This window comes from Rousettus aegyptiacus, unplaced genomic scaffold, assembly GCF_014176215.1.
Source record: "Rousettus aegyptiacus isolate mRouAeg1 unplaced genomic scaffold, mRouAeg1.p scaffold_m13_p_1, whole genome shotgun sequence".
Taxonomy (NCBI): Eukaryota; Metazoa; Chordata; class Mammalia; order Chiroptera; family Pteropodidae; genus Rousettus; species Rousettus aegyptiacus.
In genome coordinates this window covers 106,984,985-107,004,808 of record NW_023416284.1, presented here as the reverse complement: position 1 = coordinate 107,004,808, position 19,824 = coordinate 106,984,985, and the positions used below count along the sequence as shown (strand labels likewise).

General features: G+C 38.5%; 1 protein-coding gene across 3 annotated transcripts in view; it reads right to left on the bottom strand.

The window, feature by feature from the left end:
- EFHC1 (EF-hand domain containing 1) overlaps positions 1-19,824 on the bottom strand; it is a 69,448-nt gene that overhangs the window by 28,010 nt on the left and 21,614 nt on the right. For all 3 annotated transcript variants that reach the window (XM_016129609.2, XM_016129603.2, XM_016129619.2), the window contains exons 6-7: positions 17,271-17,491; positions 9,303-9,443 (exon numbers count right to left, since the gene is read on the bottom strand). In XM_016129609.2, the coding sequence (XP_015985095.1) occupies positions 9,303-9,443; positions 17,271-17,491 (362 nt within the window). The remainder of the gene's footprint in view (positions 1-9,302; positions 9,444-17,270; positions 17,492-19,824) is intronic.

The window sequence follows — 19,824 nt, the reverse complement described above, 5'->3', positions numbered from 1 at the left end:
TCTCTGATGACATATGGTGTGAAATACCTTTTCATATGCTTATTTTCCATTTGCATATCTTCCTTAATGAGGTGTCTGATAAGGTCTTTGGTCCATTTTTTTTTTTTTAACACCTACAGCACCTGGTATTCCTGGATGATCTCCCATCCAAGTACTAAGGAGGCCCAACCCTGCTTAGCTTCTGAGATCAGATGGAATTGGGCTCGTTCAGCGTGGCACGGCCACAGAATACTAGCTTTTATAATTCTCCATGCACTGAGTGTCAGCAGAGATCTTAATTTCTTCATAAAGCTTTGAGTCTCTGCCCAGTGTCCTTTTATTCCAACCTGAAGGATGTGCTACATGCCAGGCAGGTCTAGTGGTAAAGAACTTCCTCAGCGTTGGTTTCTCTGTGAATGTCTTAAGGTCTCCCTCATTTGCAGATAGTGTTGCCAGATATAGGATTCTTGGCTACTAGCTTTTTTCTCTTCAACTCTTTGAATACATCAACCCACTGCCCCCTGGTCTCCACGGTTTCTGTTGAGCAATCTGCTCATTATCTTATTGGCAAAAATATGATGAAGCTGCCTCCTCTCAGCTTTACAGATGTTAATGATGTACCTTATCTTATTCAAGAGGACATTTTCCTATAGTAGCATGGTATCAGTTAACTTGTAGCATCATTTTTAAGAACAAAGAATTGAATATTTTAAGTGTAGACACTCTAAGGCCTTTAAAGGACAAAATTTATTACAGATCTTCAAATTATAAATGAAAAGGTCACTGAAGTATCCTACAAATTTTAATTTATAATAAAGCAAATATCAATCTTTACTGTCTCACATAAACAAAAAGCTCTCGGGGGTCCTTATTTGCTTTGGTTTTGCTTTGTTTTATTTTTTTTTAAGTATAAAAGATATAAGATCTTGAGGCCAAGAAGTGAGGAAACCACTGGTTTATATCCAGCCGTGATTGGTCCACGTCGTGCTCTGACCTCATAAACCACTGTGATGGAATTACAAAAAACTCCTATAAAAGGCCCCGACTGGGCTGAGGTTTTTGTCCGTAGAGCCCAGGAAGCTGATCTGTGGTGACCTGTTGGACTGGACTAGTTAGCTTGCTTTCTCCTTGTTTGGTTGTTGTTTTGCTTATTTTTCCTCTTGCCTTTATTTTCTTTTTCTCATTTTTTTCCATTCTCCTTTTTCTTATTTTTTTCTTTTGTCTTTATATATTCCCTTTTATTTCCCTTTTTTATTTTCTTTTCCTCGGTTTTTGTCTTTGTTCTTTTCTCATATTTTTCTTTTTTCTTTGTTTTCCCTTCTTTTTCTTTGACAATTTCTCAGTTAGTATTTGTAGTTAGCATTGTTAGTACATTTAGTAGAGTTAGTATTGGTATCCTTAGTATACTTAGCATTGTTGATTAGTATTAGCACAGTTAATTAGTATAGTTAGCATTGTTGATTAGTATTAGCACAGTTAATTAGTATAGTTAGCATTGTTGATTAGTATTAGTACCTTTAATTAGTACAGTTAGCATTGTTTATTAGTATTAGCACAGTTAGCATAGTTAGTATTGTCTGCTAGTATAGTTTACAGTGCTAGTAGTATCAGTTAGTGTAGTGAGTGGTCACTATGCCACATGACCTTGCAGCCATCTCTCCCGTCCAGGAGCCTTGTATTGGTCACTACCAGCTCTTGCAAACCATTGGAGAGGGCACTTATGGCGTGGTGAAGTTGGCCTGACATATTATTACAGGAGTAGAGGTGGCTGTCAAAGTCATTGATCGGCGGGGCGCCTACAGACCTCGACAAGAAGTGAAAACCATGAAAAGACTGAACCACCCCAACATTGTCAAACTATATCAAGTGATTGACACTCAATACACCATCTTCCTCGTCATGGAGCACGCGAGCAGAGGGAGCTTATTTGGATATCTTCGGCGTTTTGGCCGTCTGAATGAGCACGAGGCCCAGCGCATCTTCCGTCAGCTGATTTCGGCCGTCCATTACTGCCACCAGAAGGACATCATACACAGGGACCTGAAGGCAGAGAATGTACTCTTGGATGCGGAACTCAATGTGAAGTTGGCAGACTTTGGACTAAGCAGTGCATATGCTGGCCGCAAGATGTGTACTGTCCGTGGCAGCCTTCCTTATTTCGCCCCAGAGGTCTTCCTGAGCAAATGCTACAATGGCCCCGGAGCCGACGTATGGAGCCTGGGAGTTCTCCTTTACGAAACTGTTACGGGCAAATTGCCATTTACGGCAATAGACGAGCCTGTGCTACGGAGGAAGATCACCAGAGGAGAATTCCAGTTCCCCTACTTTGTGTCCTTTTTGTGCAAGAACGTGGTGAAAAAAATTTTGATACTCGACCCCCAAAAACGAGTCACTCTCGAACAATTGATGAAAGACCCCTGGGTAAATATGGGGCAGGAGGAGGAACTTGAGCCTTATACGGAGCAGCCCAGTGACAGCATAAACCCCAAGGTGGTCCAGGAGATGCTAAACTTGGGCTTTGAGCAGCAAAAAATTGAAGAGGCGGTCACAGGTGCAAAGTATAACAGTGTGTTGGCCACATACTTAATTTTGAATCACAAAACACCAAAGGTGAAGCACCGCACTATCAAAGTAAGGCCATTCCCTGGTGCAGAGTCTTCCCCCGACAGCGACGGTCCTTTCTTGACCAACGACGATCAGCGATCTGGTCAGAAGGCCGAAGAGCCAGCCACTCCCCCAGCCAGCCTGGACTTCAGGACTGCCACCCCCAGCCCGGACTTCAGGACTGCCACCCCTAGCCCGGCGCTGCAGCGTGGCAAAGTGGAGTTGTCTTCTATGTATGTCACCAGCAGCAAATGCAGCAGCAAAGCCCGAGAAGGAATCCATGGGGAAAACGCCTTTCCTACTGAGCAGCCTGACAGTGTGTCCCCAACCTCTTCCTTGGGCCGTGGCCAGGGCTGTCGGGGATTGGCCAAGAGGTTTTGGAAATTCATAGTAAAGCATATCTGTTCGAAGCCATTTGCGAAGAAGCATCGTATCAAACTGAGTAAACGGGCCCAGGTGAAACCACTGTAAGCGTGGATGGACGAGGCAGAGTCGGAGTCAACAACAGGAGAGCTCAAGCCGCTCTCCCTGCATTTTAAATCGAAGTCATTTGCTTAGCTCTGGGGAGGCTGGCATTGTGGCGCAGGAGATCGGCCGGAGGCTGGACGCAAACAGCTGTTGGAGGGAACGGTGCAAGGACTTAGTCCGGTGGACGATGGAGGCGTGCAACCCGTCTCAGCGTTCTCTGCACAGGAGTGAAATCAGCACCGTGTTGGGCATCTCCGTGGCCTTCAGGAACATCATACCCTGGTGAGCTTGGAGGACGGCCTGGAGCTCTCTGAGGGACAAGGGGAGAGGGCCCTCCCTGTAGATCTACACCTGGTCCCCACCTGGATGAAACTTCAGAGACCGGAATGTTTTCCCCCGGGCCCTTCTCCCCGCCTCTGCTCCTCTCTTCGTCCATGTTTGTGAGGAAGGGGGTGGTTCTTTTTAAAGTACTTGGTTTTCCCAAGGTCGTATCATAACTGTATGCTCCACGAAAAAAAAAGAAAACAAACAAACTTGTGTAATGCAATGGTTTTCATTATATTCACAGGACGATGGAGGTGTGCAACCTGTCTCAGCGTTCTCTGCACAGGAGTGAAATCAGCACGGTGTCGGGCATCTCCGTGGCCTTCAGGAGCGTCGTACCCTGGTGAGCTTGGAGGGCGGCCTGGAGCTCTCTGAGGGACAAGGGGAGAGGGCCCTCCCTGGAGATCTACACCTGGTCCCCACCTAGATGAAACTTCAGAGACTGGACTGTTTTCCCTGGGGCCCTTCTCCCTGCCTCTGCTCCTCTCTTCTTCCATGTTCGTGAGGAAGGGGGTGGTTCTTATTAAAGTACTTGGTTTTCCCTAAGTCTTATAATAAAAAAGAAAACATATAATAAACATATAATAATAATAATAAAAAAGAAAACAAACCTGTGTGATGCAATGATTTTCATTATATTCACAGGTACGTGCAACCATCACCAGAGACAATTTTAGAACATTTTCATCACCTTGAGACACTCCTTACTCTTTAGCTGTCATTTCCATCTACTACATCCCTTTCCCCTAGCCTGAGGCAACCACTAACTACTTTCAATCTCTATAGATTTCTCTTTTCTGGACTTTCATATGAATGGAATCATATAGTATGTGGTCTTTTGTGACTGGCTTGTTTCCCTCAGCATAATGTCTTCAAGGTTCGTCTATGTCATAGCATATATTAGCCTTCATTCCTTAATATGGCTGAATAATATACATATACCATATTTTGTTTAGCCATTCGCACATTCATAGATAATTGAGTTGTTTCCATCTTTTGGTTATTACAAACAATGCTGCTAAGAACATTCAGTTACAAATTTCTGTGTGGACATATGTTTTTTTGTTGTTGTTGGGTTTTCACCTAGGAGTGGAATTGCTGGGTCGTATGATAACCGGATTTAATCCTTTCAGGAACTGCCAGACTGTTTTCCAAAGTGGCTGCGCTACTTCATATTCCCACCAGCAGTGCGTGAGGGTTCCACCTTTTCCACATCTTGCTAACATTTATCTGACTTTTGGATTCTAGCTATACTATTGAGTATGAGGTGGTATCTCTGTGATTTTGATCTGCATTTCTCTAATGATGTTGAACATCTCTTCGTGAGCTTATTTACCATCTGTATATCTTCTTTGGGGAAATGTCTATCTGGGTCTGTTATAGACTAAACACGTGTCCCCCAGACTTCAATGTCGGAGCCTTCACCCCTAAATCTGATGGTCTTTGGAGGTGAAGACATTGGGAGATAACTGGGTTTAGATGAGGTCACTAGGGTAGGGTTCCATGATGAGATCAGTGTCCTTATTGGAGGAGAAGAGAGACCAGTTCTCTTCTTCTTTCTGTCCACCACGTGAGGACAGAATGAGAAGGCAGCTGTCCGCAAGCCAGGAAGTGGGCCCTTATCAGAAAGCGAGGTTGCTGGCACCTCGACCTGGGACTTCGCAGCCTCCAGAAATGTGAGAAATAAATGTCTTGTTGAAACTACAAGACATTTTGTTATGGCATTTTGTTATGGCAGCCTGAGCTGACCAATGCAAAATACTTTGTCAGTTTTTAAAAATTTTGTATTATTAATTTCAAGCATATAATATATTGGTTAGACATTTATATAGTTTCTAAAACAATCCCCTAGTTAGTCAATTTTTAGTTTAGATATTTATTTGTAATTATCGGATTGTAAGAGTCTTTTTTATATTCTAGATACTAGTTCCGTTTCAGACACGCATATGAATACAAATATTTTCTCCCACTTCATGTGTTGTGTGTTCACTTTCTTAATGATATCCTTTGAAGCACAAAAGTTCTCAATTTCGATAAAGTACAACTTACCTTGTTTTGGTTGCTTGTGCTTTGGTGTCAAGTCTAAAAAGCCTTTGCCAAATCCAAAGTCATGAAGAATTAGCCTTACGTTTCCTTCTAACAGTTTAATAGATTTTACTCTTAATTTAGGTCTTCAATACATTGTGAGTTGATTTTTGTAGATGGTGTGAGAAAAATACCCATTTCATTATTTTGCCTGTAGCTATTCAGTTGTCCCATTGCCATTTGTTGAGGAAATGATTCTTTCCCGCATGGACATGGTCTTGGCACCTTTGTCAAAAATTAGTTGGCCATATATGTGAGGGTTTAGAAAAGTTTTTCTTTTTTTAAATTAATTTTAAATTATTTAGTTTCAAGTATACAGTACTTTGGTTAGACATCTATATAGTTTGTAAAATGATCCCACCAATTGCTCCCTCCCTCCCCTGGCCCGCCATCTGGCCAACCTATTAATGCTAACTGCATTAACCATGCCATGCTCCCCATCCCCGTGACCATCCATCGGCTACTAATTTGTACTTCTTTAACCCTTCACCCCATTCTCCTAGCCTCCCCAAACCCCCCTGCCCTCTGTCCATCACTAAATTGTCCACTATATTTGTGAGTCTGTTTTTGATTCGTTTGTTCTTTTTGTATCTGGATACAAGATCAATGTTCAAAATTCCATAGTGTTCCTATACTCTAACAACGAAGTGTCAGAAAAAGACGTGGAAAAAATAATTCCTTTCACAATTGCAACAAAAAGAATAAAATACTCAGGATTAAATTTAACAAAACATGTGAAGGGCTAAGAGACTCTATTAAAAGAAATCAAAGAAGATACAAAGAAATTGAAAGATATTCCGTGTTCTTGGATAGGAAGAATCAACATACTTAAAATGACCATATTACCTAAAGTATTAAACAGATTTAATGCAATGTCCATCAAAATCCCATCAGCATTTTCTAAAGAAATGGAACAAAAATTCTTCAATTTGTATGGAAGCACAAAAGAGCCTGAATTGTCAAAGCCATCCTGAGAAAAAAGAATGAGGCTGGAGGCACCACTCTGCCCAACTGCAAATTATACTACAAAGCAAATCAAAACGGCACGATATTGGCAGCAAAACAGACACACGGACCACTGGAACAGAATCGAGAGTCTAGAAGTAAACTCATATTTATATGTGCAAATAATATTTGACAGAAAAAAGCCAAAAACATACCGTGGGGAAAGGAAAGCCTCTTCAAGAAATGGTGCTGGGAAAATTGGAAAGCCATCTGCAAAAGAATGAAACTAGACTGTTGTCTATCACCACACACCAAAATGAACTCAAAATGGATGAAGGACCTGAATATAAGACCTGAAACAATAAAATGCGTAGAATAAAGAGAGGAACTAAGCTCAAGAAACTCGGACTTCAAGAGGATTTTATAAATTTGACCTCTAAAGCAAGGGAAGTAAAAGCGAAAATAAATGAACGGGACTACATCAAACTAAAATGCTTCTGCTCAGCAAACGATACCGTCAACAAGGTAAAGAGACAACCATCCGAATGGGAAGATATATTTGCAAGCCACACCTCCGATAAGGGCCTAAAATCTAAAATATACAAAGAATTCATATGAATCAACAACAACAAAAAATCAAATGATCCAATCAAAAAATGGGCAGAGGGTCTGAACGAACACTTCTCCCCAGAGGACCTACGAATGGCCAACAAATATATGAAAAGACATTCAACATCGCTAGCTATCAGGGAAATGCAAATCAAAACCACAATGAGACACCATCTCTCACCTGTTAAAATGGCTATGATCAACAGGACAAGTAATAACAAATGTTGGAGAGGATCTGGAGAAATAGGAACCCTCATACACTCCTGATGGGACTGCAAATTGGTACAGCCACTATGGAAAACAGTATGGAGGTCCTTCAAAAAACTAAGAATTGATCTACCATATGATCCAGCAATCCCACTGCTAAGTCTTTACCCTAAAGACTTGAAAACTCATATTCGAAAAGATCTTTGCACACCCATGTTCATAGCAGCATTATTCACAGTGGCCAGGACATGGAAGCATCTATCTATGATAGATGATTGGCTAAAGAAGCTGTGGCACATATATACAATGGAATATTACTCAGCCATAAGAAGAGATGAAATACTGCTATTTGCGATGACATGGGTGGAACTCGAGATAATCATGCTAAGCGAAATAAACCAGATAGAAAAAGTAGAAAATCACATGATATCACTTATTATGTGGGATATAAATCTAAAAGCAACAGATGAACAAGACAGATCCTCAGGGACATGGACAAATGGACTAGTGGTTACCAGAGGGTAGGGGGTGGGGGCAGAGGGGAGAGATAGACGGAGTAAAGAGGGTCAAATATAGGGGGGAGGGGAAGGGTGAAGTGGGTAAAGGGGATCAAATATACGGTAGCTGAAGGAAACTGGACTTTGGTGGTGAACACACAATAGAATATACAGATGTCAAATGATAATGTACACCTGAAAATTATATGATTGTATTAATCAATGTTACCCCCAATAAACTTAGTTAAAAAAAAAAAAAAAAAGGAATGCTGAGTGGAAAGTTAGAAGGTTGAATTCTAGTCGTGCCTCTATCTAAGTATCTAAGCAGCATTGAGTCCTGGGACAAGCCAATTAGCCTCTCTGATTCCTATGTTTTGAAACATAAAATGGGTATAATATTATATTGCCTAACTCATGAATAGTGTGTGTACATAAATTCATTTTACCCATTCAACCAATAGTTGTTGAGCACCTACAACGTCTAGAAAGGCATGGTCTCTGCTCTCAAGGAGATTAGTTACTACATCGTAATTCATCAAGCCTCTTGAATTTTAATGGTAACTCAAAGAACTTAGTAATACTGCAAAATCTTCATCAGTCAGAATTCTTATGGTATGAAGTTTTCTAGTTGGTCTCAAGTTTTCTAGAACTTTTTTATTTAAAGCTTTTGTCAACATTTAAAAATAGATATTAGTCAACTGTGTTTTCATTTAAGTTTTATTTTCAAATACATGTACTATATATAGGCAAACCTTGTTGTACTACACTTCACTTTATTGCACTTCACAAATGTGTTTTTACAAATTGAAGGCAAGACCCTCCACTTGCTTATTATGATACTTGTTTATTGCAGTGGTCTGGCACTGAGCCTGTGATATCTCTGAGATCTGCCTGAAATCTAAAAAATCATCTGACACACCCCTCTCTACTCTCAATTCCCGTTCCCATAAGTAAGTTACTTAATTTCTGCTATTTATGTCAATATTTCTAAATAATCTTCCTATTTCTACATTTTTTCCATTTTTAAAGATATTATCCTTTGAACACCATTAGTAATTTGTCTCAGGTAATTCAGGCTGTGAATGGAATATTCAGGATTTAAATTTATATCTATTTCCCAACCATGCTCTCAATCCCTAGCCGTATGGCCTCTTGAAGACAACACTTACTCAGTTGGTATAATTCCACTTATTACACTTAATAAATATAAAATACATTGAGCTAGATAGCACAGGTAAATTAGTAAGACATGGTCCCCACCCCCAAGTCAATCACTTTACATTGCAAACGCACACAACTAATTTGAATATATTGGGCTTTCGTAACTGCATGAAGAAAGCAAAAAGGTATGTCAAAATTTGAGGGATAGAGGGGAGAGATTAATGATCTAAGGAAGATTTTTGAGGGAGATAGGTCTTGAGCTAAGTCAGGGTTCAGGGGCATCATGCTTAATACCGTCCAACCTGCCCAAAGGCTGGGTACTAGATCCAATGGGTGTTAAGTAAACACATAATTATAGACAAAGCAGTCAACTGTGCATGGTATTGAGACAACAGAATCACAGTATATAAAAATTATCCTCACCAGTGCAGCCAAATAACGAAGCACCTTGTTATCATTCATTAGCATTTTCATAACATCTTTTTTTGGAGCTTTTGGAACAAGTGCAAAGCAATTCTGAGCAGAGTCTTCAACTAGTCCATAACCATTATAGGGAGGTAATTCCTGAAGAAATACAGGAAGCAAGAAATAAAGCAGATGCTTTTTGTGTTAAAAATTACTTTAAAAGTAACTCTACATTTCTTTAAAAATATCTACAAATTCATAAGCAATTTCTGTATATACAAATGCAGTCAGAAAAAAATAACCTGCCGTATATTTTGTTCTTCTTTATCGATTTTATACCATGATTACCCTTCATGGAAGTGATTGATAATGCTACAATGTAATCCTCAGGTCTAGACTGAAACTTTTGCTGATGTCCACTGACCCTTTACTGCCAAGATGACCTGGTCCTATTCCTAGTCCCAATCCTGGTTCCTGTGGTCATCAAAGCATGGTGAAGCCCATGTTTCGTTTTTTGTCTGTGATTTCTTTGTCCTAGGGTGTGGCCCTCAGTCTGGCATATCTGGAAACTGTTTTCTCAGTTTACCCAAAATATGTATGTATGTGGTATGTGTTGGAGTTGGCGGGAAGTGGGGATGGGTCAGGACTTGGTTCTTGCTACTTTTTTCCTATCTGCCTCCATATTTCTAATACTTTTATTTCTTGATTTTTGCCTCACAGAAGAGAAATGGTCACCATACTTTACTGAGAATTCAGACCCCTTGTCCACACAGGGCTCTCCTCTCCTAGTGGAGGAGCAAACTCAAACAAATTTCAGATGCAAAGGTTATTTGGTGAGTTAGTGTGAAAATAGAGGATAAGCTTATATTTCTCATTCAGGTTTCATGAAGAGATGAAAGCATCATTCAAGGGTGTTAAGGTTTGTTTGCCTCAAAATGTAAGTAGTTCGGAGGCTGTTTTTCTTTCTCTCAAAATGCTAAGCAGACTTCGGCAGAGTTCTTTTTCTAACTCTTTGCTATGCTTTCTCAGCAAACTCATGCTTTTCACTTGTAGATACCCTCCCAAATCTTTATATGTATTGTATTCGGGCACTTAAATTAGTGTCTATGATTCCCTGGTCCATCTGTAACAGGGTACTCCCTCAAAAACCAGTGACTCTGCTATGTTCATTCTAGGTATAGTGCTTGGAACACTGACTCTTCATCTATTTCCCGGGGCTGTAGTTAATGCTATCATCATGGTTGGAAGGCGACTAGTTGACCCAATGAATTGACCATGACCTAATTTGCTCCAAGAGCAAAACCATTACTCAATGAATATAGACGTTGCCATGGATAGGGAGACCTTGGTTGAGATACCAAATACTAGTAAGCTTCACATTAGCCTGGAGGCTAGGCAGAAATGCACGATGGTGGAATCTAAACTTGTTTTGCATCTGCATCAATACAAAAATGATGGTAGCCTGGTTGGGAGATGAGAGTGGAGGTTGAGGAATTATGAAATAGGGAGGTAGATGTAAGCTTCAGAGCACCTTCCTCTCAAATTCCCTTTGTGTTTCAACAGGCTTCTACCTGCTTTTCCTGAATGGCACTTTATTAGCCTTGCTTGGAATGAAGACCTTCCCTAAACATCAGCCCTGATGCCTGGGGTCCTGGCACCAAGGCTCTTGTGCACCAAACTACTGCCTAGGCCCTATTCCAAACTAGCTGAGCCACTCCTCTGCTTATGAACATCATCATTCCTAGATACTCCTGCTCATATGACCCATCCACCAGAGCTCTGCTTAGGCTTTCTTAACAAAATGAGTACACATGGACCCCAAGAGTCCCACAATCCCTCACGTACTGCTGTTAGGGGCCAGCTCCATACCAAATTAGCAGTCCTGGTCCTGGTTTCTTCTTCCCTGCCAGCATGTCTCCACAGAGAGTCAGCCAGAGATGGTACACATTTGGCCATTGACTCCATGTTTCCTTATTCCTGACCTAGCAGATTAGCTTGACCTACGAGTGTCATGATTCTCAAATTGAATATATCCACTTCATATCCACTTCTGTCCCTGGTCATCAGTTTGGCTCTAGCTTTATCCCTCTAGACCCTGCTGCAGGTTCCCATCCTTGCTTTCCAACTACATTGTTCAGGGTTTAAATGAGTGAAATGTAATGACTGAGGAGAGTTAAAAGGTATTTGCTGTTTGGTACATGGAGATCTCCTACTCATTTCCGACAAAGACTTTTATGGATAAGCAAAGAGAATTTAGTTGTAATAGAATTACTTATTATAGATAACTTACTGAAAATAAATTAACCAAACACTACGATTAGTGTGCCATACCTATGGGAGGGGGGTTAGTTTTATTATGCAGAGTGGCTGAGATAGGGCAAAACAAACAAAATCTACAGTGGTTCTTCGGTTCTTTTTGCTCTCTATCCAAGCCTTCCCTTTCATTTTTTTCTTTGGAAGACAGGTTAGGAGGAAAAAAGATTATGGTAATGAGAATGGGAAGAAGTATTCTAGGAGCTAAAAGCTTTTAGTAGCTCAAAAGAAGGATCAAAGTCCTGTTGGACTGCTATCCCATCCATAAACTAAAGTGGTGGATTAGTTTGCTTAATCAAAATGTAGATCTGTTCACATGGTATTTTTTCCTGTATACACCATTGAATGCCGACAAAAATGTGGGGATAGGGGAAAGGTTTTATTATAATTCTTAATCAGTGATCATATTCATTGGTAAGGAGTTATATAAGAAAAAAAAACTGATAGTAAGAGGTACAGTCATGCATCGCTTAATGACAGGCATACGTTCTGAGATATACCTCGTCAGGTGATTTTATCATTGTAAGGACATCACAGAGTGCTCTCACGCAAATCTAGGTGGTACAGCCTACTACATACCTAAGCTATATGGTATAGCACATTGCTCTAAACCTGTATACTATGTTACTGTACTAAATACGGTGGCACTTGTAACACAATGGTATTTATGTATTTAAACATATCTAAACTAGAAAAGGTACCATAAAAAATATTGTGTGAAACAGGGGTCCCCAACCCCTGGCTGCAGACCAGTACTGGTCTGTGACCTGTTAGGAACAGGGCTGCACAGCAGGAGGTGAGGGGTGGGCCAGCGAGAGAAGCTTCATCTGTATTTGCAGCTGCTCCCCAGTGCTAACATCAACACCTCAGCTCCACCTCAATCATCAGGCATTAGGTTCTAATAGGAGCACCAGTACCTGGTGCCAAAAAGCTTGGGGACTGCTGGAAAAGATAAAAAACAGTAAAACTGTACACAGCATTTACTAAGAATGGAGTTTACAGGACTGGAAGTTACTCTGAATGAATCAATGAATAAGTGGTGAGTGAAAGTAAAGGCCTAGGACATCTTTATATACTACTATAGACTTTATAAACATTGTACCCTTAGGCTACACTAAATGTATAAGAAAATATTGTTCTTTCTTCAATAATAAATTAACCTCAACTTATTGTAACTTTTTTACTTTATAAACTTTTAAATTTAAAAAGCTTTTTCAACTCTTTTGTAATAACATTTAGCTTAAACACACGTACAGCTGTACCCAAAATATTTTCTTTTTATCCTTATTTTATAAGCTTTTTCTATTAAAATTTTTTTTAACTTTTAAAATTTTTTGTTAAAAACTAAGACACAAAAACATACTTTAGCCTAGGCCTATTCAGGATAAGAATCATCAATTTCACTGTCTTCCACCTGCACAGCTTGTCCCACTAAAAGGTCTTCAGGGACAGTAACATACAGAGCTGTCATCGCCTATGATAACAATGCCTTCTTCTGGAATATCTCCTGAAGAACCTGCTCTTCTTGAGGAGGTGTCAATCTTTTCAGAAGTATGCCTATGGTGGTTTGCTTGGTTTGTTTATTTTATTTTATTTTTTTTTTCATAAAAAATGTGCTTATAAGCAGATAAAGCACCATGAACATTCATCTGTATTAATGAAAACCTTTCAATGTTGGGGTCCATGTCTACAAACTTTTTAAGGAACTTGTGGTCTGCAAAAGCTTCTGCTAAACCTTTCACTGTGAATTCTCTTGAGGGTTCTTCTTTTTCTTTTCCTGAAGCTTCCTTTTCTCTTGCTTCTTCTTTAGCTATGCATTCCAGTTCCAGCTCCAACAACTCCTCATTAATCAGTTCCTCAGGAACCACTTCCAGGAGCTCCTCAATGCCATCTTCATCCACATCCAGGTTAAAATTGTTTGCCATCTCAACCACAGCCTTGTTGATTTTTACAACCTCCTTATCCTTGGTAAATCTTTTGAAATCATGGATGAATATCTTGAGTGTCTTCTTACAGATGCCATTCATACAGCCCATAGTGACATCAACCCAAACTCAAGCGAGGTTCTTGATAAAGTCATAGATGTTGTAATCCTTCCATAATTGCCATCGATATGCCTTTTCAATGTCTTCCTCAGTTGCAGCAATGGCTTGGTCAATGGTCCTTTTCAGGTAGTAAGCCCGAAAAGCTGCTGTCACTCCTGATCCACTGGTTGCATCAAAGAGGTGGTATTTGGAGGGAGAAATACCTCTCTGATATTGGGATGAAGATTACCAATAAAAGGAGGTGGTCCAGGAGCACTATAAACAATAAGGAAAATCTTGACATGAATGTTATTCTCCAAACAGTACTTCTCCATTTTGCTGGATAGCAATTCTGGAGGGTATCTTGGAAGATGAGCTATGTCATCCATGACTTCTTATTGCTCCTGTAGTACAATGGCAGTGCGTGCATATTAATATGCTTGAAGGCCCTGGGGTTCTCACTTTGCCAGATCACAAAGAGTTTTAGTTGTAGCCTGCAACACTGGCCCTAAGTAAAACTATATTATCCTGTCCTTAAAAGCCTTGAAACCTGGCATTGACTTGGCCTCCTTATAGATGAAAATCCCTTCTAGACTACAAAGTTTTCATCCATATTGAATATTGGCTCTGGTAAGTAATTTTTCTCCAAAATAACCTTATCTAGAATATCCTAAAACTCTTCAACTGCCTACACATCAGCTCTTGCAGACTCACCACTCACTTTCATATTTTATAACAAATAACAATTTTTGAATCTTTTAAATCACCCAGAGCTGGCAGTAAATTCACATCATAGTCAGGATCAGCTTTTTCTTTCCACATCCTGAACAAACTTTTTGCTTTGACTGTGATCTTCATGGTGCTGAGAGGAATACACTTCTGTGTCTGGCCTTCAATCCAGATCATTAGCAGTTTCTCCATGTCTGATATAGACCCTTCTCAAATTTATGTTAGTCTTGTTGCCTTTGTCCTTGTTCTTCAAGATTGTAGCTACGGTGAAATGGGCCATGCCTGACTACTGAGCAGTAACTATGGCTAATTTTCCACCTTTGTAGTCTTTAATCATTTTAAATTTCACTTTCGGGTCAATCACTTGACATGGCCTCTTACTAACTATATTAGCAACGGATTTTGTATGCTTACGGCCATGATGAATAGAATAGCATGAGATTAAATCAAACACGAGAAGATGATGCAGTCAACAGGTGGGGTAAACACAAAATGTGTGAGGCTGCTGCTAGCATAACACTGTTTTACAATAAACTTTTTAAAAATAGGTAGAACGAGTACACTCTAAAATAACAACAAAAAGTATAATATAGGGAATACGTAAACCAGTAACATAGTTGTTTACTATCGTAATAAAATATTAGGTACTGTACATAATTGTATGTCCTATACTTTTATACAACTGGCAGTGCAGTTTGTTTACATCAGCATCACCACAAACATGTGAGCAATATGTTGTACTATGACATTATGACAGCTATGATGTCACCAGGTGATAGTACTTTTTCAGTTCCGTTATAATCCATGGGACCACCATTGTATATACAGTCCATCATCAACCAAAAGGTCATCCTGCAGTGTGTGGCTGTATTATCATCACCTACGCTGGCTTCCAGAAGTGCTATGGCCCCCGGGAACTCATAGCATACCAAACTCCAATTACTTCTTTATAATTGTTTTTATGAGATATTGGTTTTAAAAAAGGCTTGCCTAAGATATTACTTGCCTTTTTGTGGAACAAATACATACTTCATAGGCAATCTTCTTCAGCCTAGTTCAAGAGACATATTACATATATATATTTCCTATTTGCTAGGTACTGTGTTAGGTGCTAGAAGCACAAAGATGTAAGACATAGTCTCTGTCTTCAAGGAATTTACAGTCTAGTAGAAAAGATTCATAAACAGATATTTTACATAATAGATAAGTGCTAGAGGAGGGAGGGAGAGAGTACCCTAGGAACACAGAAGAGGTAGTTAGCCCTGTTTGGAACTTTAGAAGAGCCTTCTTAGCCTACACTGAGTTTCAAAGAATAAGAAAGCCATGTGAAGAAATGTTAGAAGAGTAGTTAAAGAAAGTGGAAGAGCATTAGCAAAAGTCCAGGAGAGTAAAGCAGGGTGCTACACCTGGAGAATCACGCAAAATTCAGTATAATGGAAGCTAAGTACAAGCAGCACAGGTAGCAAAAGGGAGAAGGCAGGGAGCTGAGCTGGACCAACTCAATCGTTCTATCCTTCTATTCAAGGATCCCTTTAAAAAAAAAAAAAAAGAGCTCAGTGACATTGTTTCACATGCCCACTCGCAACATAGATGAGCCACAGGTATTAACACCCTACTTTAAACACGGGCAACAGAAGAGAGGTTGTATGAGTTGCTCCTGACCCAAAGAGGTGTAACAAACATCAGTGCTTTCAGTCTATGATACTGCACTGCCTTAATACTTCAGATACTTCTTGAATTTGTTGTATAATGTGTAATTTTTAAAACATGCAATTCTTGGTTAAAACTCTAAATATGTGGCTGAGCTACTCTGAAGGCTCAAGTTTATCAGTTTACTATTTTGGTGCATTAAAAGCACCAAGAACTTACTCTCAGATCAGAGTAAACTTTTGTGGTGCTCAGAACTGAATTTTGTGTTTCAGTGTGATTCTAAGAAATGCTATGTTGCAATGAAAGAAAACCCTCTTCCAACTTCTTCAAGGAATCAGTTTTTGCTTTGCTGTCAACCAGTGTTTAAGTAAAAAGGTTTGATAAATAGGCAAGAAACAATGAAATGCCCTAGGTGTCTGAAAGGTTCAAAGATGTATTTTTTAAAATCAAAATGAAAAAAAAATTATAAAAGTAATACAAGACTTGGTATAAAAAGAGAATTTAAAACCACACAGAGTATAAAAACAAAGGTCCCTTGTCATTTTCTACTTCCCTCCCACCTCCCCATTCCCACGTGTTAAACTAACCACTGCTAATAGTACGGGTAGATATTCCCCCAGGTTTTTTCTCACTATATAAAAGATACTGTATATAGTAATTTACAAAAATAGCATCATATCATGTATACACATTCACTTTAAAATGTTATGGACACTTTTCCATGTTAATGTGCATAGCCTTATTTTCTCTCTCTTTTTTTAAACCAGTCTTATAGTCTTTTAATTATGCGGATATTCTAAAATTTATTCTATCTCATTATACTTTATATAAATAATGGTATAATACACATCCTTACATATATCTTATTATAGTCCCCGACCAGATTTTCTGGAGCAAGAAATATATTTTATTCTGAAAAAATTATAATGATGACAAACTGCCCCTCAGAAAGGTTTTTCTTATTGGCTCTCCCATTAACAATATATGAAAATGTCCACACCTTCACACCAGGGCAAACATCAAATATTATGAGTCTTTTTAAATCAAATAGATCTAAAACCTCATTATTTTCATTTCTATTTTTCTATCAACTAAGTTGAGGGTCTTTTCATATGTTCATTAGCCATTTATATTTCTCCTTTTGTGAACTGCATTATTACATATGCTTTATCCATTTTCTAACTAGGTAGTCACATGAGTTTTCTTTTTTTTTTTTCAACTTTATATTAGATCAATTCCCTCACTACACTCAGACCTAGTATTCCATTACCTGTTTTATAGGAGGTGGTTCCTTCTTGCTCACATCAACACGTGGTAAATCGGAGATTCCAAACTTTTCTTTGTAATACCGTCGAGTAAATGGATCACAATCATAAATGAAGAAAGTTCTCCCAAGGATGGTAAGTGGTTTCCCAACGATGAAGTCTTTGGCGGTGTACCATTCTAACACCTCTTGATCAGAAATTTCCAGCACACACTGAGGGAAGTCCTCTAACATAAGATAGTAGGAAGAGAGGAAGGAAAAATGAATGAGGATGGGAAGAAAGACTAATACAACAGCCACGCATTCTTGAAAACCTGAGGGAGTGCAGTCTTCAGCTCTCGTCAGGGGTCAGGGCCTCCTCTACATTCCCAGAAGAACATAGGGCTGTGTATTTCCATCTGTTGATAGGACACATAAATATTATCCCAGATGGTTTTTGTAAAGTCTCTCTCCCATATTCAGCTCAAACTATCACTACAGGTCACTAATCTTTAGCAGAATTAATGCTCAGAAAAAATCATCACTGGAAGAAAGAATAACAACGTCCTTCCATAAGGATAGAGTATTAGATCTAAGATGACTCCAAGTTATTTAGTTCAACTGCCCATCCATTTATTCATTCATCCAACAAATTATTAGTGATCACACATATCCTGTACTAGGTGAACTGCTAAATACTGAGAGTAATACAATTAACGATATAGATAAAATTCCTGCCTTGATGGAGAAAACATTCTGTTTGGGGCAACAGATAACAACAGCAATTACACAAATAATGGTTCCATTGCAATTGCGATCACTGAGATTAGGACAGTCTGACCTAGCCCTGTGGCAGAAGCAGTCAGTGAGATCATTACAGTAATCCAAACATGTGGGGAATGAACAAATTTTGAAATGTAGAATCAACCTTGCATTTTTGGAATAAATTCGATTTTGTCACACCATTTAATGCAATTAAGAGTCGACTTAGTTTAAGATTGATTCCCTGCAGCCTGGCCTCCATGGAAACCATAAGATAGTCAGTTCTGGTAACGTGCCACATCATATAGCTTTAACCACAAATACTGGCCCCAGAACTCTGATTTCGGGGGACATGAGAGATAGGCTGGTATTCATTCTCCTAATAATTGCTAAGATGTAAAAATAGAGAAGGAGGCTAAGGTTCTGCTATATCAGACAGAAAGGCTTGAACTCAGGCCTTTGATCATACAAAAAGAAAGGCTGGTATTTTCCCAGTCATGCATCTTAAAAGCCCCTTCTTCTCCCATTGTCTAGTGCTTACTAGATTCCTTTCAGTTACCCCAGGAAGTGATGGACATTAGGAGATATAGCTCAAGATTCCATGAATTTCCCTCAGTCGATAATGTTTCAGGAGATCTGGGTGGGTGGTGTGTGTGTGTTTTGTCCAGGGATTCATCTTTGTTTGCTCAGCAATTATCTTTTTTATATACTGCTGGTATTCACTTACTGATATTTGGTTTAGGCTTTTTCTCATGGTGTCTTCAGTTTTATTGGTCTTTTTTAATAAATTAATTCTTTTTCTTTTCTACAAAAGAATTGGCATTAAGCTTAGAATTATATGTTCTTTAGATATTTGGAAAAACTAAAAAATTATCTGGACTCAGTATTTTCTTAATGTAAAAACTTTTAACTAATTTTATTTGTTTAATGTTAGATATTTGATTTTTATTTCTTCTTGATCAAGTTAAATTTTTCTAAAAATTTTCTCATTTCACCTAAGTTTTCAGATGTATTGGCATAAGGTTGTTGGTATTATTCTATTACTTTTTGTTTAACGCCTAATGCATTTTAAGTATGTCTCCTCCTCTTTTATTGTTAATATGTGTATGTGTCTTCTTTCATTGATAAATCTTGTAAATGATTTGTCATTTTATTAATCTTTCAAAGACAAAACTTTTGACTTGACAAATCTCTGTTACTTTTATTTTCAACTACATTATTTTCAGGCTCTTATTGTATTATTTCCTCCCTTTTAATTTCTTTAGATTTATTCTGTCATTCTTTTTCTAATTTTTTAAGAAAAATGCCTAGTTTATTTTTTCAGTCTTTCTTCTTTCTTAAATAAGCATTTAAGGCTATAAATCTTCTTCCAAGTACCACTTTAGATCTATCTAAAAGTTCTGAGGGAATTTGTGTTATAATTTCGTTCTAAGTATTTTCTGATAGTATTTTTTTTATTCATAAATTATTGAGAAATGTAATTTTCAGTTTCCAAATACATGAGTTTTTTGGTTATATTTCCAAAATTGAATTCTAAACTTGTTTTAAAATCAGAAAATATAGTATAAAAAAGCCCAGCTGTTAAAATTTGTTGACTGATCAGTTTTTATAAGTGTTTTGTTTATGCTTGAAAAAATGGGAATTCTCCCATGTTGATGCATATAAACATTCATTAAATGATGATAATTATATTGTTCATATCATATATATGCTTATTGATTTGTCTTTCTGATCTAACAGTTATTTTAAAATGTTTTAATGATGCCCATTATTTTGATGGATATGTCCATTCTCTTTACATAATAGGGCTACAAATTTT